Source organism: Lampetra planeri, chromosome 44 (genome assembly GCF_965212315.1).
Source record: "Lampetra planeri chromosome 44, kcLamPlan1.2.h2, whole genome shotgun sequence".
Taxonomy (NCBI): domain Eukaryota; kingdom Metazoa; phylum Chordata; class Hyperoartia; order Petromyzontiformes; family Petromyzontidae; genus Lampetra; species Lampetra planeri.
The window spans coordinates 3,341,081-3,354,331 of NC_136150.1; the positions used below are offsets into that span (position 1 = coordinate 3,341,081).

Here is a 13,251-nt window from a genome sequence, read left to right on the forward strand (position 1 = left end):
ACGCAGTAGCTTATCACGTGGACATTTCTAGCAGCCCAGCCAAAATAGTCTAAACGCGTGATGTTGATCCTAAATGTGGACGGACAAAAAAAAACCGGAGGATCCGGAGAAAAATCCACACGACCACCGGCACAACACGCAAACTCCAAATTAACAGGCGCCAGGGTCGGGATCGAACCCACGCCCTTGCTTGCACACCCAGGCGAGGTAGTTTACATCCTCGCCATCTCGGCGCTTAAATAAACCTGTCCCACCCCCACCGCTGCCACAATTTCAAAGCTGTGGACAGGGCAACAGGGGGGTGTGGAGGGTGCGGGGCTGTAACATTGTGCAGTCTAAATTTTGATTTAAAGCTTTCGTGATTGCAGGAAATCATATTCTTGGTTCTTTCGGTAAAGTCACGTAGAAGGGAAATAATAAAATAAAATAAATATAAAACAATAAAAATTCTCACGACGTTTTGAGCAATCATCATCACACCTGAATTTGTATAGTTTGATATTTTTATTATTTTATTATTTCCCTTTTACGTGACTTTACCGAAAGAACCAAGAATATTGTGCAGTCTGTGCACGTCACGTGGGTCTGTAATTGCGTGCCGGCAGGAACACCGCGTGCGCTTCTGCCGTGATGCATATGCATTGCGATGCTGTCAGGCACCGCCTAGCCCACTCAATACGTCACCCACCACCACTACCACTGACTGGCCTGTCAATCAAAGGCGCGTTCCATTCACAGTTATGGGAGGGGGATTGTAAAGTAACAAGGAGCGACTTAAGCGGGGAAAGGGGGTAACTAACAACGCTCGTCTCGTTAAACATTTTTTATTTTGCACTGCGATCGGTATACATGTTACAATAGTACCTGCGGGAATTATGCATGTTTTCAGTTAATGTTAAATGCACGATTTTAATGCGTCCACGATTTCAGACTGAAATATCTTTAATTTAAATGTTCGGCCCCCCCTCCGTTTACTCGCGAATGGTATCGCCCAACTCGACGAACTCGTCGAGAGGTCCCATTAGAATCCATAGCGCAGATACACAGGAATCCTTCACGCCTCCCTTCGTATTGCATTGGCCGCTGACTACCCACGTGACCGCCAGCTGGCCCAATCGGAACCGCGCTTGCGCCCATCCGCAGTGGGAAATTGAGCGGCCGCAGCGGCCGAGTCGGAGGGTCCCACCGTTCTCTCCTCCCGGATTCCTCCTTCATCTCGTCATCTTAGTTCTCGTCACAGTCTCGGGACCCGCCGTCGGCTTCGCTGGCGCCCAAAGTCCGGCTCGGGGTCTGCGGCGAGAATCCAGCGGGACGGGGGGTAGCGGACGTCCGCTAAAGGTTGGCCGGCACCGACGGCCCCCATCTCGGCCAAACGCCGCAGGCAAAGCCGTAGGCTTCAGGCCTAGTCCTCGGTCTTCCATTACCCGCGGGGGGGGGGGGGGGAGCTGCGGAAGAAGTGAACGTTGACGATCGTCGTCTCCCCTGCGAACGAAGGGGGCGAACATGCGCGGTGGCGGCGGCGACAGAATGTGATGTGAGCGTCGGCGCGGGTTGTGAAGGAGGAGGAGGGAGGAGGTAGGAGGAGGGAGCGGCTCTGTGAGCGCGGCGGTGAATGCTGAAGGGACGCCGCGGGGTTCACGGCTGGCTCCGTGGTGGCGGTGTCGGTGGCGGAGACGAGGGAGACGCAGGTGAGACGCGGGGAGACGGGCACACTCGTGGAGACACTTGGCACGTCGAGGCGCTGAGAGGCGTATGACAGCCGGGAGGGGAAGACACGTGGATGCATTGATGCGTTGCGGGAGACTGGGACGTGGATTCGCGTGGTGGGAACGCGTGGAGCGACAGACGCGTTGAGGAAAGGGGACGGGGGGGGCGGATACTGGAACGCGTGAAGACACGAAGACGACACGGGCAACGCTTGGAGAGAGACACATGTTCGGCAAGACGGGGAGACGGATACGTGGGAGACACGGACGGTGACACGTGAAGACAGAGACGTGAAAACGTTGAGACGGAGGCAGCGATTCGTCGTCGGTACGTGTGCGTAAGACACGGACGCGGAAAAGAAGACGTGGAGATACGCGAAGACCACGCAGATACGGTGGAGTCCGGTCAACACAGACTCGCGGTGGACTCGTCGAGACGCGTTCAGGTGAAGACTCCGTAACGTGGAGACGGAGCCACGGAGATAATCGAGACCAGTGGAATCACACGGAGACCCGGAGTCTCGTCAAGTCCGCAAACCTGCTTCGCCTACAGCGAGACCTCCACTGTTTTTGTTTTCCATTTTTCTTCTCATCCTCCTCCCTGCCACTCACCCCCGAAGAGACAATGCCGTCCGCCCTGGCCGTGTTTACCTGCCGCCCGGCATCGCACCCCTTCCAGGAGCGCCACGTCTACCTGGACGAGTCGGTCAAGATCGGCCGCTCCGTGGCGCGATGCCGACCTAGCCCCAACAACGCCACCTTCGACTGCAAGGTCCTGTCGCGAAACCACGCGCTGCTGTGGTTCGAGAACGACAAGGTAATCGCGATGGCAGTGACGCTGATTGCCGTCGGTGCTGTCAGCCGAGACGACGGTCCCTGTGAGATGCAGGGGAACGTAAAGTGGTCTTGGGTATAAAGCCGAACCCCTAAACCGAAACTTTGAAACCGAACCCCCAACTCTAAATCCCAGATCCCGAAACCATTAACCTTAACCCGAAACCCCAACACTTAACGCGAAACCGCAGCCTTAAACCTCAACCCTAAATCTTAAGCCCTAGCGCCATACCCTGGTACTAAACCTTAACGCCAAACTCCAAACCACAACGCTGAACACTTCAACCCTAAACGCCAACCCTGCCCCTTAACCCATAAACCTCTAAACCGCACCACTAAACCCAAACTCGACTTCTGTTTCTCCAAGACTCGGTAAAATGATAACCAAAACGTACCGGCGATGATTCTGCTGATGATGATGTTGAGATACTGACTAGACCGGGCGCATTCAGGGTGAATTCGCTCGTTGGAATCGTGGTTAGAGGGACTCTTTTTCGCTCTCCCGGTTGGGGCGGGGGGGGGTCGCTGATTTAGTCTGCAGCTTGGCCACCGTCTCGCGAGGTTTAGGCCCGGGATAATTACCTAATTGGCTAATTTGCTCGAGCTCCCACTTCCAAATCTGGGAGGCGTTTGTGTTGTGGCTTAGAGCCCGGTAACCCGGTTGCTTATTAACGCCTCGAGTGGAATTTTACCGCAGCTTTGGCATTTTAAGCAGCAGCAGTACTAGCTCCGCGAGCAGCAGACAGCGGCATCTCTTCAACGGGCTACGACTGCTGACGAGGCTCATGAAAATCTAGACCGGTGCAGAGTTTTGACAGTTTAAACACTTTCTACGACTGGATAAACATTGGTCTGGATGAAATTTCATAGGATCTTGCATATATCTCTTCCAACACGTCTGGCCAGCGTGGAAGAGTAGGCCAAAAACACCTTTTTGAGGGGTTCTCTAGCACTTCCTCTTGGCAGATGTCCTTCCTCCAGCGGTGGCGCGAGCGAGCTATATGCAGAGCTGCGGCTTTACCTTGGCTGCTCCATGCTTTGCACCTCAACTTTGACACAAACCTGACCTCACGGGGCCAGTCTTTTGCTAATTCCGTGTGGCCGTGACTCCCTTCAAGAGGCGTGAGCTTCAGGGGGATCGTCTGTCAGGCTTTGTGTTTTTGACTTCCGTGTTTATTTTGGAGAAATGTGAGGTCACTTCTTGAACTCCGCTGGGGATCGTGACCTACAGTTTGGGAGACCCCGTACTACAAAGTCGGGATTTCCCTCGTCAGCTGTCACGTTGTAAATTTGTGTAGAGTCGTACATTTAATATTCCCCGGATAAGAAGATTTTCCAGAATGTAAAACGCACAGATGTCTTCTGGAAAATGACTCTGGACGTCTTCTGACATCATTTGTCCTCTTGATTGGTTGGGTATTGCGATGGAGAACCATCTACTGATAGAAAATTCTGAACAACTAGATTAGAACACGTCTTCCGAAAGACAGTGTTACGAAAACTAATTAACAACGGCACTCACCACCGATACTAGCCGTGGTCAGGAATCGATATTGGGTCACCGTGTTCATACCGTAGTGCACTAACCACCGCGCCACCGTGGCGCCCCATCAGGCTGTAAGGTACTGGTAAAGTCACGCGTGCGTGCGCACACACGCGCACATGCGGACTGTGTTTGTGAACAGGCGAGAGCAATTTGAGAAAAGAGACTCTTCAGATATGGAGGAGACCTCGGACGAAAAACAGAGAATGTGCATTGCAGAGTACATCACGGCGGAAAACGAGTAATACTTCTCTTATCGTAAAATCAACCGACATCAGATCATTAAACAATAAACGATGGCCACTGTTTAACGATTCTCCCCACGGCAATCCGATGGATGGGCACGATTCAGGGTCACGCTTTTACGAAGAAAACGACCCTAGCCTGGCTTTGTCAATACCACGCATGGTGCCTCGGGGGAGTGTGCTCACGATACAATGGTCGCTAGGAAGAGTGTCTGTTGCATACAGGGACTGTCTGAGAGTCGTTGTATTCTTTCAACACACAGACCCAAAGGGCCAAAACGTCAAGCAGTCAGCAATAAGCAGCACTGGTATCAAGGTTGTTACAGATAAGAGTTACGAACACGTTGTTTGAATCACAGGTGATTATTGCGAGAGCTTGGGTAAAGGAGATGACGATGGGAGAGGAAATTCCACAGTGGAGCAGTTTGAGGGAAGACGCAGAAAGATAATTGAGACCTGCGGTGTGGTGAGTGGATAGGCAGGTGAGTGGGTGGGTGAGTTCTTGTGACCTGCGGTGTTGGTGGTCGATCACAGTGCGGTGGATGAGACTAAATATCCATTCTGGTTGACCGGAACCTCAACAGGCGGATAGATCAATGCGTGAAGTCTACGGCAATGTTAACTTTGCTCGTAGCGATAGATGAGTGGTGACTGATCACCGTTGAACGAGTCACTGGAGCGATAAATCCGAGAGTGCCGTATCATCACTTACCCCGACTCCTTCACGATGAATTCTATCAAGTGCAGTGAGGTAGGAAACTGGGTGCTTCACCCAAGATATGACAACAATATAAATGAGTGTGTGTGTGTGAAGAGAGCGAGTGTGTGTCCGGTGGAGAGAGCGTCACTTCCTTTGAGAGTCTCGGCCGAAGAGCGAGTCTGCTCGACAGTGTTTTTGAGAGAGTTAAGTTTACCTGCCGATTACCGTAGCTGCGTGGACCCGTGGCACGAAGACCCCACCACAACTGGTGCACGACCACAACCGGCAAACATCACATCGCCAAAGCCACAATCGTTTTGCCGTAGGAGAAACTTTTGGCTCGTTGGTTTTGTGCCGGCCATACCGGCAATGATGGACGACACCTCGGCATGCTCCAGAATGCACAACGGAGCCAGGAAGTGGTTGGGGGGGTGGACGGCCGTCGGTATGGTGGCAGGGGGGCTACACTTACCTTTCCAAATTTGCGCACAGCAGGCTTATTTTTAGAATTCGTGGCAGTGGGGGGGGGAGTCTGTTGACATCGCCGCCGCCGCCTCGGCGAGTAACAAATGTGGACAGTCTGCCGGTCTCAACGGTGGTGGAGGAGGGCCGGTCGCTTGGTTCCTGTAATTCATTTAAATGTCCGTCGCAAGTGCCGACGGAACAAGGCAACCGCTGTTAATTTCGTGCAACGTTTTTTTTGGACGGCGTTGGCGGCGGTGTCGGAGCCGGGAACACCGCCCTCCCCACCCTCCACACCCCCCCCCCACTCTCACTCGGGGGAGATTGAAATGCCGTGACAAATCGTAGCGCCGCAGGGAAACGAGTGGCCCGGAGATCGGAGATGCCGAGCCGGCTCTGCTGAGAACCTGCGGTCGAATCCTGGTCTCAGCAGCCGCCTGTGCTTGTACGGCGCTCTCGAGTGGAGCGAGTCGTTTCAGCCGGATCACCGGACTCGCATTGCGTATTCCGCCCGTCGCACGTCTGCCCTGACCAGTTAACCGTCTGCAGTGTATGCAGTGTGGTGGTGAAACTGTCATTTCGTACACAAGTTCACAAATCCGACCTGTTCGCTTATCTGCCTATTTTCCAGTCCCGAGCGAGTCGGACGTGCACCGTTGGACTGTATTTGGTTTTACCGCTTGCGCACCATCGCTTTGGATTAATTTGATTTTTTTCCTTCTCTACTCACGTTTGGTTATCACGAGTCTAAGTCGTCTTGAACCTTACCCCCAGCCCTTTACTGACACTGCGGTGCAACGGTCAGAAACAATGGAGAAAGGTTTCTTGAATCCCCCCCCCTTACCGCCGCTTGTCCACTCAGTCAAGCAGTCACTTTAAGATGTTTCTTGTTCATGTTTTTGTTTTGTTGCGGTTGCACCCGAGTCAAGAGCCGCATGGCTCACAGGGTTATACCTAATAAATGAAACTGAAAACTGAAACTGAAGGACCATGTGGTGGGTACTCCCACCAGTGTGGAAGAGCCAACCAAATGCCCTCTATAAAGGGGCTCTCTCCAGAGCTTCCTCTTCTGCCAGCAGTGGCGTGAGCAAGCAGTTGCAGGGCTGCACTTTTAGCGCAAGCTCTCACTTCCTTGAACGTTACACCCAGCTCTGCCCCTCCAGAGAGACTTTCGACTGCGTTGGCTGGTCACAGAATAAGGAATAAGTGACTTTGGCCGAGTGATTGTGAAGAGGCCTTTAACCTTGAGTGGTTGAGCGCTTGAGAATTTGTTTCGAGCGCAGCGCTGTTACAAACGCTGGATGGTGCGGTGGATTCTGCCCCTTGGCACACGCGGGGTGGCGGGGTGGGGGAGGCGTATCCACTGGGTGTCGCGGTTGTCCGGACACCCACCGTATGTTTAGATGTGACTACGAAACACCCACAGAATGTTTAGATATGGCTAAGAGACGCCCACAGAATGTTTAGATATGGCTAAGAGACACCAATAGAATGTATAGATGTAGTTTTAGAGACGCCCACAGCATGTTCAGACACGACTAAGTGATGCCCACAAAAATGTACAGAAAATTCGTGACATTTTGAGCCGCCGCTTTTCACCGATCCACAAGGCGGTGTCGGTGATGATTGCACCGATGCGGCAATGCGCACACGCGCACAAACACTCTGGCCCCGTCCCGAGTCGGTGAACGGGGGAGGGAACGCGTCCGAGAGTACGTCCACCGAGGAGATGGAGGCATGAAACCAACTCGCGTGCGGGTGCCCAGTAGATGACTACATCACAGCATCGTGAGAGGTGGTGGCGGTGGCTTGGGGATAACTTCAACCAGCAGTGGATTAACTACGCGTGATAAAGACGGTGAAAGCACAGAACTCTAGATTTGAAGCTTTCGTGACTGCAAGGATTCATACTCTCAGGTTTTTTCGGTAAAGTCACGTAGGTGAAAAATAAAAATAAAATTAATAAAAGTAATAATAGAAATAAAATTAAAAAAAATCACGACGTTTCGGAGGCAACACAAGTCTCCGATTAAGGTGGGACCGTCACAGCTAGATTTACTGTATCAAGTGAGGCAGAGATTCCAAGATACAAGTTCTTAAATACAAGTTAAGGGGGAGGAGGGGGGGGGGCTTATCTGAATGTGGTAGCCAATGAATGGAACGTATTGGGAGGGGGGTGGGCTAAAAGAGAACAAAAGGTGTATGTGGACCTGTTTGTGCACAAGCACCTGTTGGTGCACATGCTAGAAGAGAACGAAAATGCCCTCTTATTCGCAATACAGTGAGGGACGAACTTGGCTCTGCCTGTAATCTTCCCAGTAACCACCGGGAACAACTCACTTGCAGGACTGCTGGAATCGAACTCGAGTCAACGGGTTCGTAGTGCAAGAATCTAACCGCTGCACTGCTACAAGACAACAATCCCACATGCAGCCTCAACAGTGTTGTCAGCGAGCACCTGTGAAGGTTGGCACGTGCAGACACCACATGAGGGCGTGGGTAGCCAGCACCGTGCCCGGCCACCTTTGTCTCACCAGTGATGTTTACTACACACCACACTACGTACTCATTTGAGGCTGAGTCGACCGAGGGGAGGAGGCCCAAGACCGGTTCCGATGATCGTCACTGGTGTTGGTGTTGGTGGCCATGAGCTGGAATCGAACTCGGGTCTCTGCCGCATTCGTAGCGCAGCGCGCTTACCGCTCCGCTATCGCCCCCCGTGTGTTTAGCGTGGATGTGTGTGTTTATGTAAGACCACATTCACATGCCGCACACGTCTATACCGGCGGCTCTACACACATGCTTATATATGGTACAAGCATATTTTATTTAAATGAATGCTCTACTCATTCCGGCAACAACGCAGGAGGCGCCAAGATGTTCAAACACCAAAGAGACACCTATATATACTACAAAGCATTGCATTTTCATCAACCACATAGACCTGCGGCAGAGGAAACAAACAAACATGCCCCGACAATAACCCACGCACAGTCCCTGAAACTGATTGGCCTGCACCAGAGATGGCAGCCTTTTTATGGCCTTGTCCCACCAGTTGTAGACCAAAGAACGCAACAAGGTGAACAATACTCCCCACACAACAACAACCGCCATTTGCCACTAAGTGGTGGTGATGTCAACATAGTGCTTGTACCAGGCTATGTGCACTTCAAGGCCACGTGAAGTGTCGAACACCTGCTGGCAGGAGGTGACGGGACAGACCCAGGTGCCGTGGGTTGATTGACTGAGATAATTGGCAGATGCACCACCTGTACTCCCTACTGTGTCAAATTCCTGTGTTTTATCTACCCGGCACTCCACTCGTTGTTGTGAGCGTTGCTCCTTTGCCGTCCGTTGTTGCTGGAGGGCAACTGCTTCCCAACTGCCCAGTAGCAGCGTCCTTCACGAACCTCCTCCACAGAGCCCGATCTTGACACCGCTGGTCATTGGAAAGTCCATCTTTGGAGCTTACGTTCACTCACGTACACTGACACACACTGACACGCACCTGAACACACGCACACAGCTACCGCACTGCCAAGGTTTCCTTTAATCCGGAGAGTGCGGTAACCACCCGGCAGCGTTCGCTCGCATGGGATGGCGGCCCTCCAGCTGTGGCCTCCGCCCCTGTTCCTCGTTCCTCCCTGCCCGGCCATTCGCGACGTCACCGCACGTTTCACCGAGTCGCGGTTATCGGCACCGCGAATAGCGTCGGTTGGGACCCGCGCTTTGCTCACGAACACCGGGAGGGCCACGTTGCCGAGCGGCGAGCAGGGGCGTCGTTTAAAAATAAAGACGGAACCGCCGAGGAATGGGGAAGTGTTGTTGCCGTCGCGGAAGGAACGCAAGCCGAACGACCCGAACTCTTGCGTGGGTAAAACCGTCGGGTTTCCGCGCGGTACCGGCCGACGCGTGCCGCTAATCGTGGCGATTTCTGCAAAGGTGTGAGCGAGCGCCGAACACGGTGGGACGCGAGTCGTCGCGCCCATCGTGTCCGGTATGAACGTGTGTGCGTGCGTGCGTGCGTGTGCACGCGTGTAAGTGAGCGTGCGTGTGTGAAACAAGTCAAAACAAAGTGAGGGGTGCGATTTAAACTGTGGGGTCACTAGGGTAACTCTCCATGTCAGGTGGCCCTGGCACGGCGCCTAAATAGGTTGTATTTTATTTTTATATTTGTGCGTCACCCCGTGAAGCGTGGACGAGAGATGCATGCTTGGAATTACACAGAGAGAGAGGAGCAAGAGGATCGCATGTTGATCAGAGGTCATAGTTCGAGTTGTCTTGTTGATGTTCGTCCAGCAGTGTGTGTATGTTGAACTTCTTTCGCACCGTACGTAGCCAACCGTGCTTAATCGGAGGTACGGGGAAAGGACAACAAATTCAACACAAAAATCACTTCGAAAGAAATTCCTTTTCAATGTTGATTTAAAAGCGCATAGCTCCAGCGGGTTCTTAATATCGGAAGGAAGAACGTTCCAGATGGCCGCAGAAGCGCATCTGAAAGCGTGCGAGCGTGGAACCGATAAACAAGGCAGAAGTTGGTGCTTTGGATGACACTGGGAGACAGGAGAGGAGTCACTTGTGATGAAGGTGCAATGGCTGGATTACTCCACTACTGGCGGAAGGGGCCTCCACTACAGGATACGTTTGCCTACTCTTCCACGCGTGCCACACGTTTTGGAAGAGGTGTGAGCACCTATACTTTACCCCACCGCACGCAACCTGGCAATCCACGAACCGTGGCGAGTTCCCATGTACGCTGCTGGGAGGACAGAGGCAGCTGAGAGGGAGGGGGGTGGGTGGCAGGGGGGTAGAATTGAAGAAAGTGGCCCTCTTGTTTCAACCGCCGTACCGAGAAATGGAATCGTACGGAATGCAAATCCATCGCGATAACCGTGACACCACCAGACAAACACAAGTCGGAGACATAGGGGCGCCACGGTCGCTAGGAGATGTTAACTCCCTCGCCTTCGTATGAATGAGGTCGTGGGTTCGATCACGACCCTGACACCTGCTGTATATTTGGAGTTTGCGTGGATTTTTCTCCGGGTCCTCTGGTTTTTCTCTCCACATTTAGAATCAACGTGCGTTTAGAGTCTCTGGCCGATTAAAACATCTCCACACGGTAATTCACTTTGTTGAGAAATCATTTGTGGCCTGGTCGCTTCTGAAAACGAGCAAAACTAGCTCGGCGGGCCTTACCTTGCAAAACAAAAATAGTAAATGGGGCGGTTGTGAAGAGTGGCGCGTGGGGTGGGACGGTGGCCGTGGTCGACGCGAACGTCGCAGCGGCAGCCAAGGCAAAAGGAACGCGCCCCGCGGAGATGGAGCCGTAAATCTGCTCGCCGTGCAGGCGCCGAGAGGCGGGATGGTCGCGTTGGGAGACCGTGGCGACGACCTAGGGAGGCCTTCGAAAGGCAGTGGATCGACCACGGCTGCTGATGATGACAGAGGATGTCCGCTGACGTTGGTTTCGGCGTCAGCTGAGGTCACGGGGAAGCGCCGCTGCTACAGCTCTAGAATTTCGAGGCGAATATTGCCTGTCATCAGATTTTTCGGCAGAAGCGCCCTGTGTGTGTATGCGCGTGTTTTTGTATGTGTGTGCGTTGAACTTCTTTCGCACAGTATGTAGCCAACCGTGCTCATCAGAGGCGCGCGTGTGTGTTTGCGTCTCAACCAGCGATGCGGGTAAATCTCCAGGCAACATATTGTTGTCTCTGTTTTGTCCTGATGCAAATCTGACCTTCATAGAGTTTAGCGATAAGAACGTGACTGGGGAACTGGGCAGCGATGCGTCGCAGACACGGAACCGGAGTCCCGGGTTTGAATCTGGGTTTCAACCGCCCCACTCTCAAAGAGACCCGTAGACTCGCATAGAGACTCATAGACTTGCGTTGAGACCAATAAACTCGCGTATAGATCCTTAGACCCACATAGAGACCAGTGGACTCGAATAAATACTCATACATTTTCTTAGCTATCCACAGACTCACATATTGACCTTGCATAAAGATCCACCTACTCGCGTAGAGACTCGGTGTAGCGAGTCCCTGCCATCAAAACAAACACGTTTTGATTGTGAAATCAGTGCGTCGTCATAGCCATAACGACGCCGACGATGATCGTGTCGCCAACAAAAGTGAGCTGCAGGCCGGGAGCAGCGGAATTGAACGAGTGAACTCTGACCGGCGGTTCGGTGGGGGAGGGGGGGATTCACCCAACCGCGGTCGCGTTTCTTCACCAATCGGCGATCCTGCGGCCATGCCAGACCGAACGCCCGCGTGCCGGGCCGACGCCGGCTCTTGATTTGGCTCGGCCAGTGCAGAAACTTGCAGTGAAACCGGCCAATGGGCACCAGGTGTGGGCACCATTCCTACCCCGTGACTCACAGCATCGCCGCCGCCACGTCTACGCTCGTAGCCACCCGCCTGTGTTGGTCTGCGCGTGTGTCAGCGTGTGTCAGCGTGTGTCAGTGTGTGTCAGTGTGTGTCAGTGTGTGTCAGCGTGTCAGCGTGTGTCAGTGTGTGTGTCAGTGTGTGTCAGTGTGTGTCCGCGTGTGTCAGCGTGTCAGCGTGTGCCAGCGTGTGTCAGTGTGTCACCGTGCGTCAGTGTGTGGCAGTGTGTGTTTGTGTGTGTGGGGAGCGGTCGTGTAATGGTTAGCGCTGCACTGTGCTATGAACCCCTGCGAATTAGAATCCCGCTCACGGCCAACACCAGTGACGATTACCTGAACCGGTCCTGGGCTTCTCCCCTATGTCGACTCAGCCTCAAATGAGTACCTGGTGCGGTGTGTAAACATCGCCACTGGGGAGACAAAGGCGGCCGGGCGTGTTGCTGGCCACCCACCCCCTCGTGTGCCGTGCCGGCGTTGATAGGTGTTCACTAACAGAACTTGCCCCTACAGTCTGTTAAGGCTATACGGGGGATCTTTGTCTTTTGTGTGTAGGTCAGTGTTTGTGTGTGTTGCGGGTCAATGTTTGTGTGTGTGTCTGTAAGTCAGTGTGTGTGTGTAGGTCAGTTTGGGGAGTGGTGGCGCAGCAGTTAACGCACTGCGCGACCAACCCTGCGAGCCAAGTTTGTTTGCCGCTCACGACCAATAACGGTTGCGAATGTCTGAGCCGGTCATGGGCCTCGCCTAAGTTAACTCGGCCTTAAATGAGTACCTGGTGCAGTGTGTAGCCGTCCGCTGGCTGGAACGCCGCCGCTGCTGCATTGGCAGCGGTCCACAAGCGTAACGAAAACAACTCGACACTTTCAACGATAACAACTGTTTTGTGCGTCGCCTTACAAGGAAAAGTGTACGATAGGCGACGTTTCTGGCGGAGGCCCTTTTTCATGCATCCAGAGGTCGCCAGTTGGGCGCGGCAGTTGACACAGCGGGGCAAGTTTCCTTAAACGATCGGCAGGCCGCGCGTGGTTGAGGGGGTAAAGCGTGGGTGCGTCCACCTCTCCCGAGCCGTGTGGCCAACGTGGAGGAGGAGTAGGCCAAACGCCTTCTTAGAGCGTTTCTAGAGCTCCCTCCAACGGAGGCTCCTTCCGCCAGCAGAGGCCAGCCATTGCAGGGCTGCGCCTTTACCGTCACCTCCCTCCAGCTCATGAGCCATGCAATGATTTTTCCATTCTCTGACGGGTCGAGCAATGGGTTCGATAGTCAGCAGAGTCATCGATTGCTTGGGTTTTAATCGGTAGAGCCCAGCCCTGGGCCGTCCGATTTTTCAAGATATTTCACTCCGGGCTGCTACAGCAGCTTCAGCGTTCAAA

General features: G+C 53.4%; 1 protein-coding gene across 7 annotated transcripts in view; it reads left to right on the forward strand.

Moving 5' to 3' along the window:
- The first annotated feature begins 1,114 nt into the window (after positions 1-1,114).
- The window catches only part of SLMAP (sarcolemma associated protein), a 36,902-nt gene continuing 24,765 nt past the window's right edge, over positions 1,115-13,251 (forward strand). For 3 of the 7 annotated variants that reach the window (XM_078614399.1, XM_078614401.1, XM_078614403.1), the window contains exon 1: positions 1,115-2,523. In XM_078614399.1, coding sequence (XP_078470525.1) covers positions 2,332-2,523 — 192 coding nt within the window. In that variant the 5' untranslated portion in view covers positions 1,115-2,331. The remainder of the gene's footprint in view (positions 2,524-13,251) is intronic. The other 4 variants (XM_078614402.1, XM_078614405.1, XM_078614400.1 and 1 more) reach the window with 3 other exon arrangements.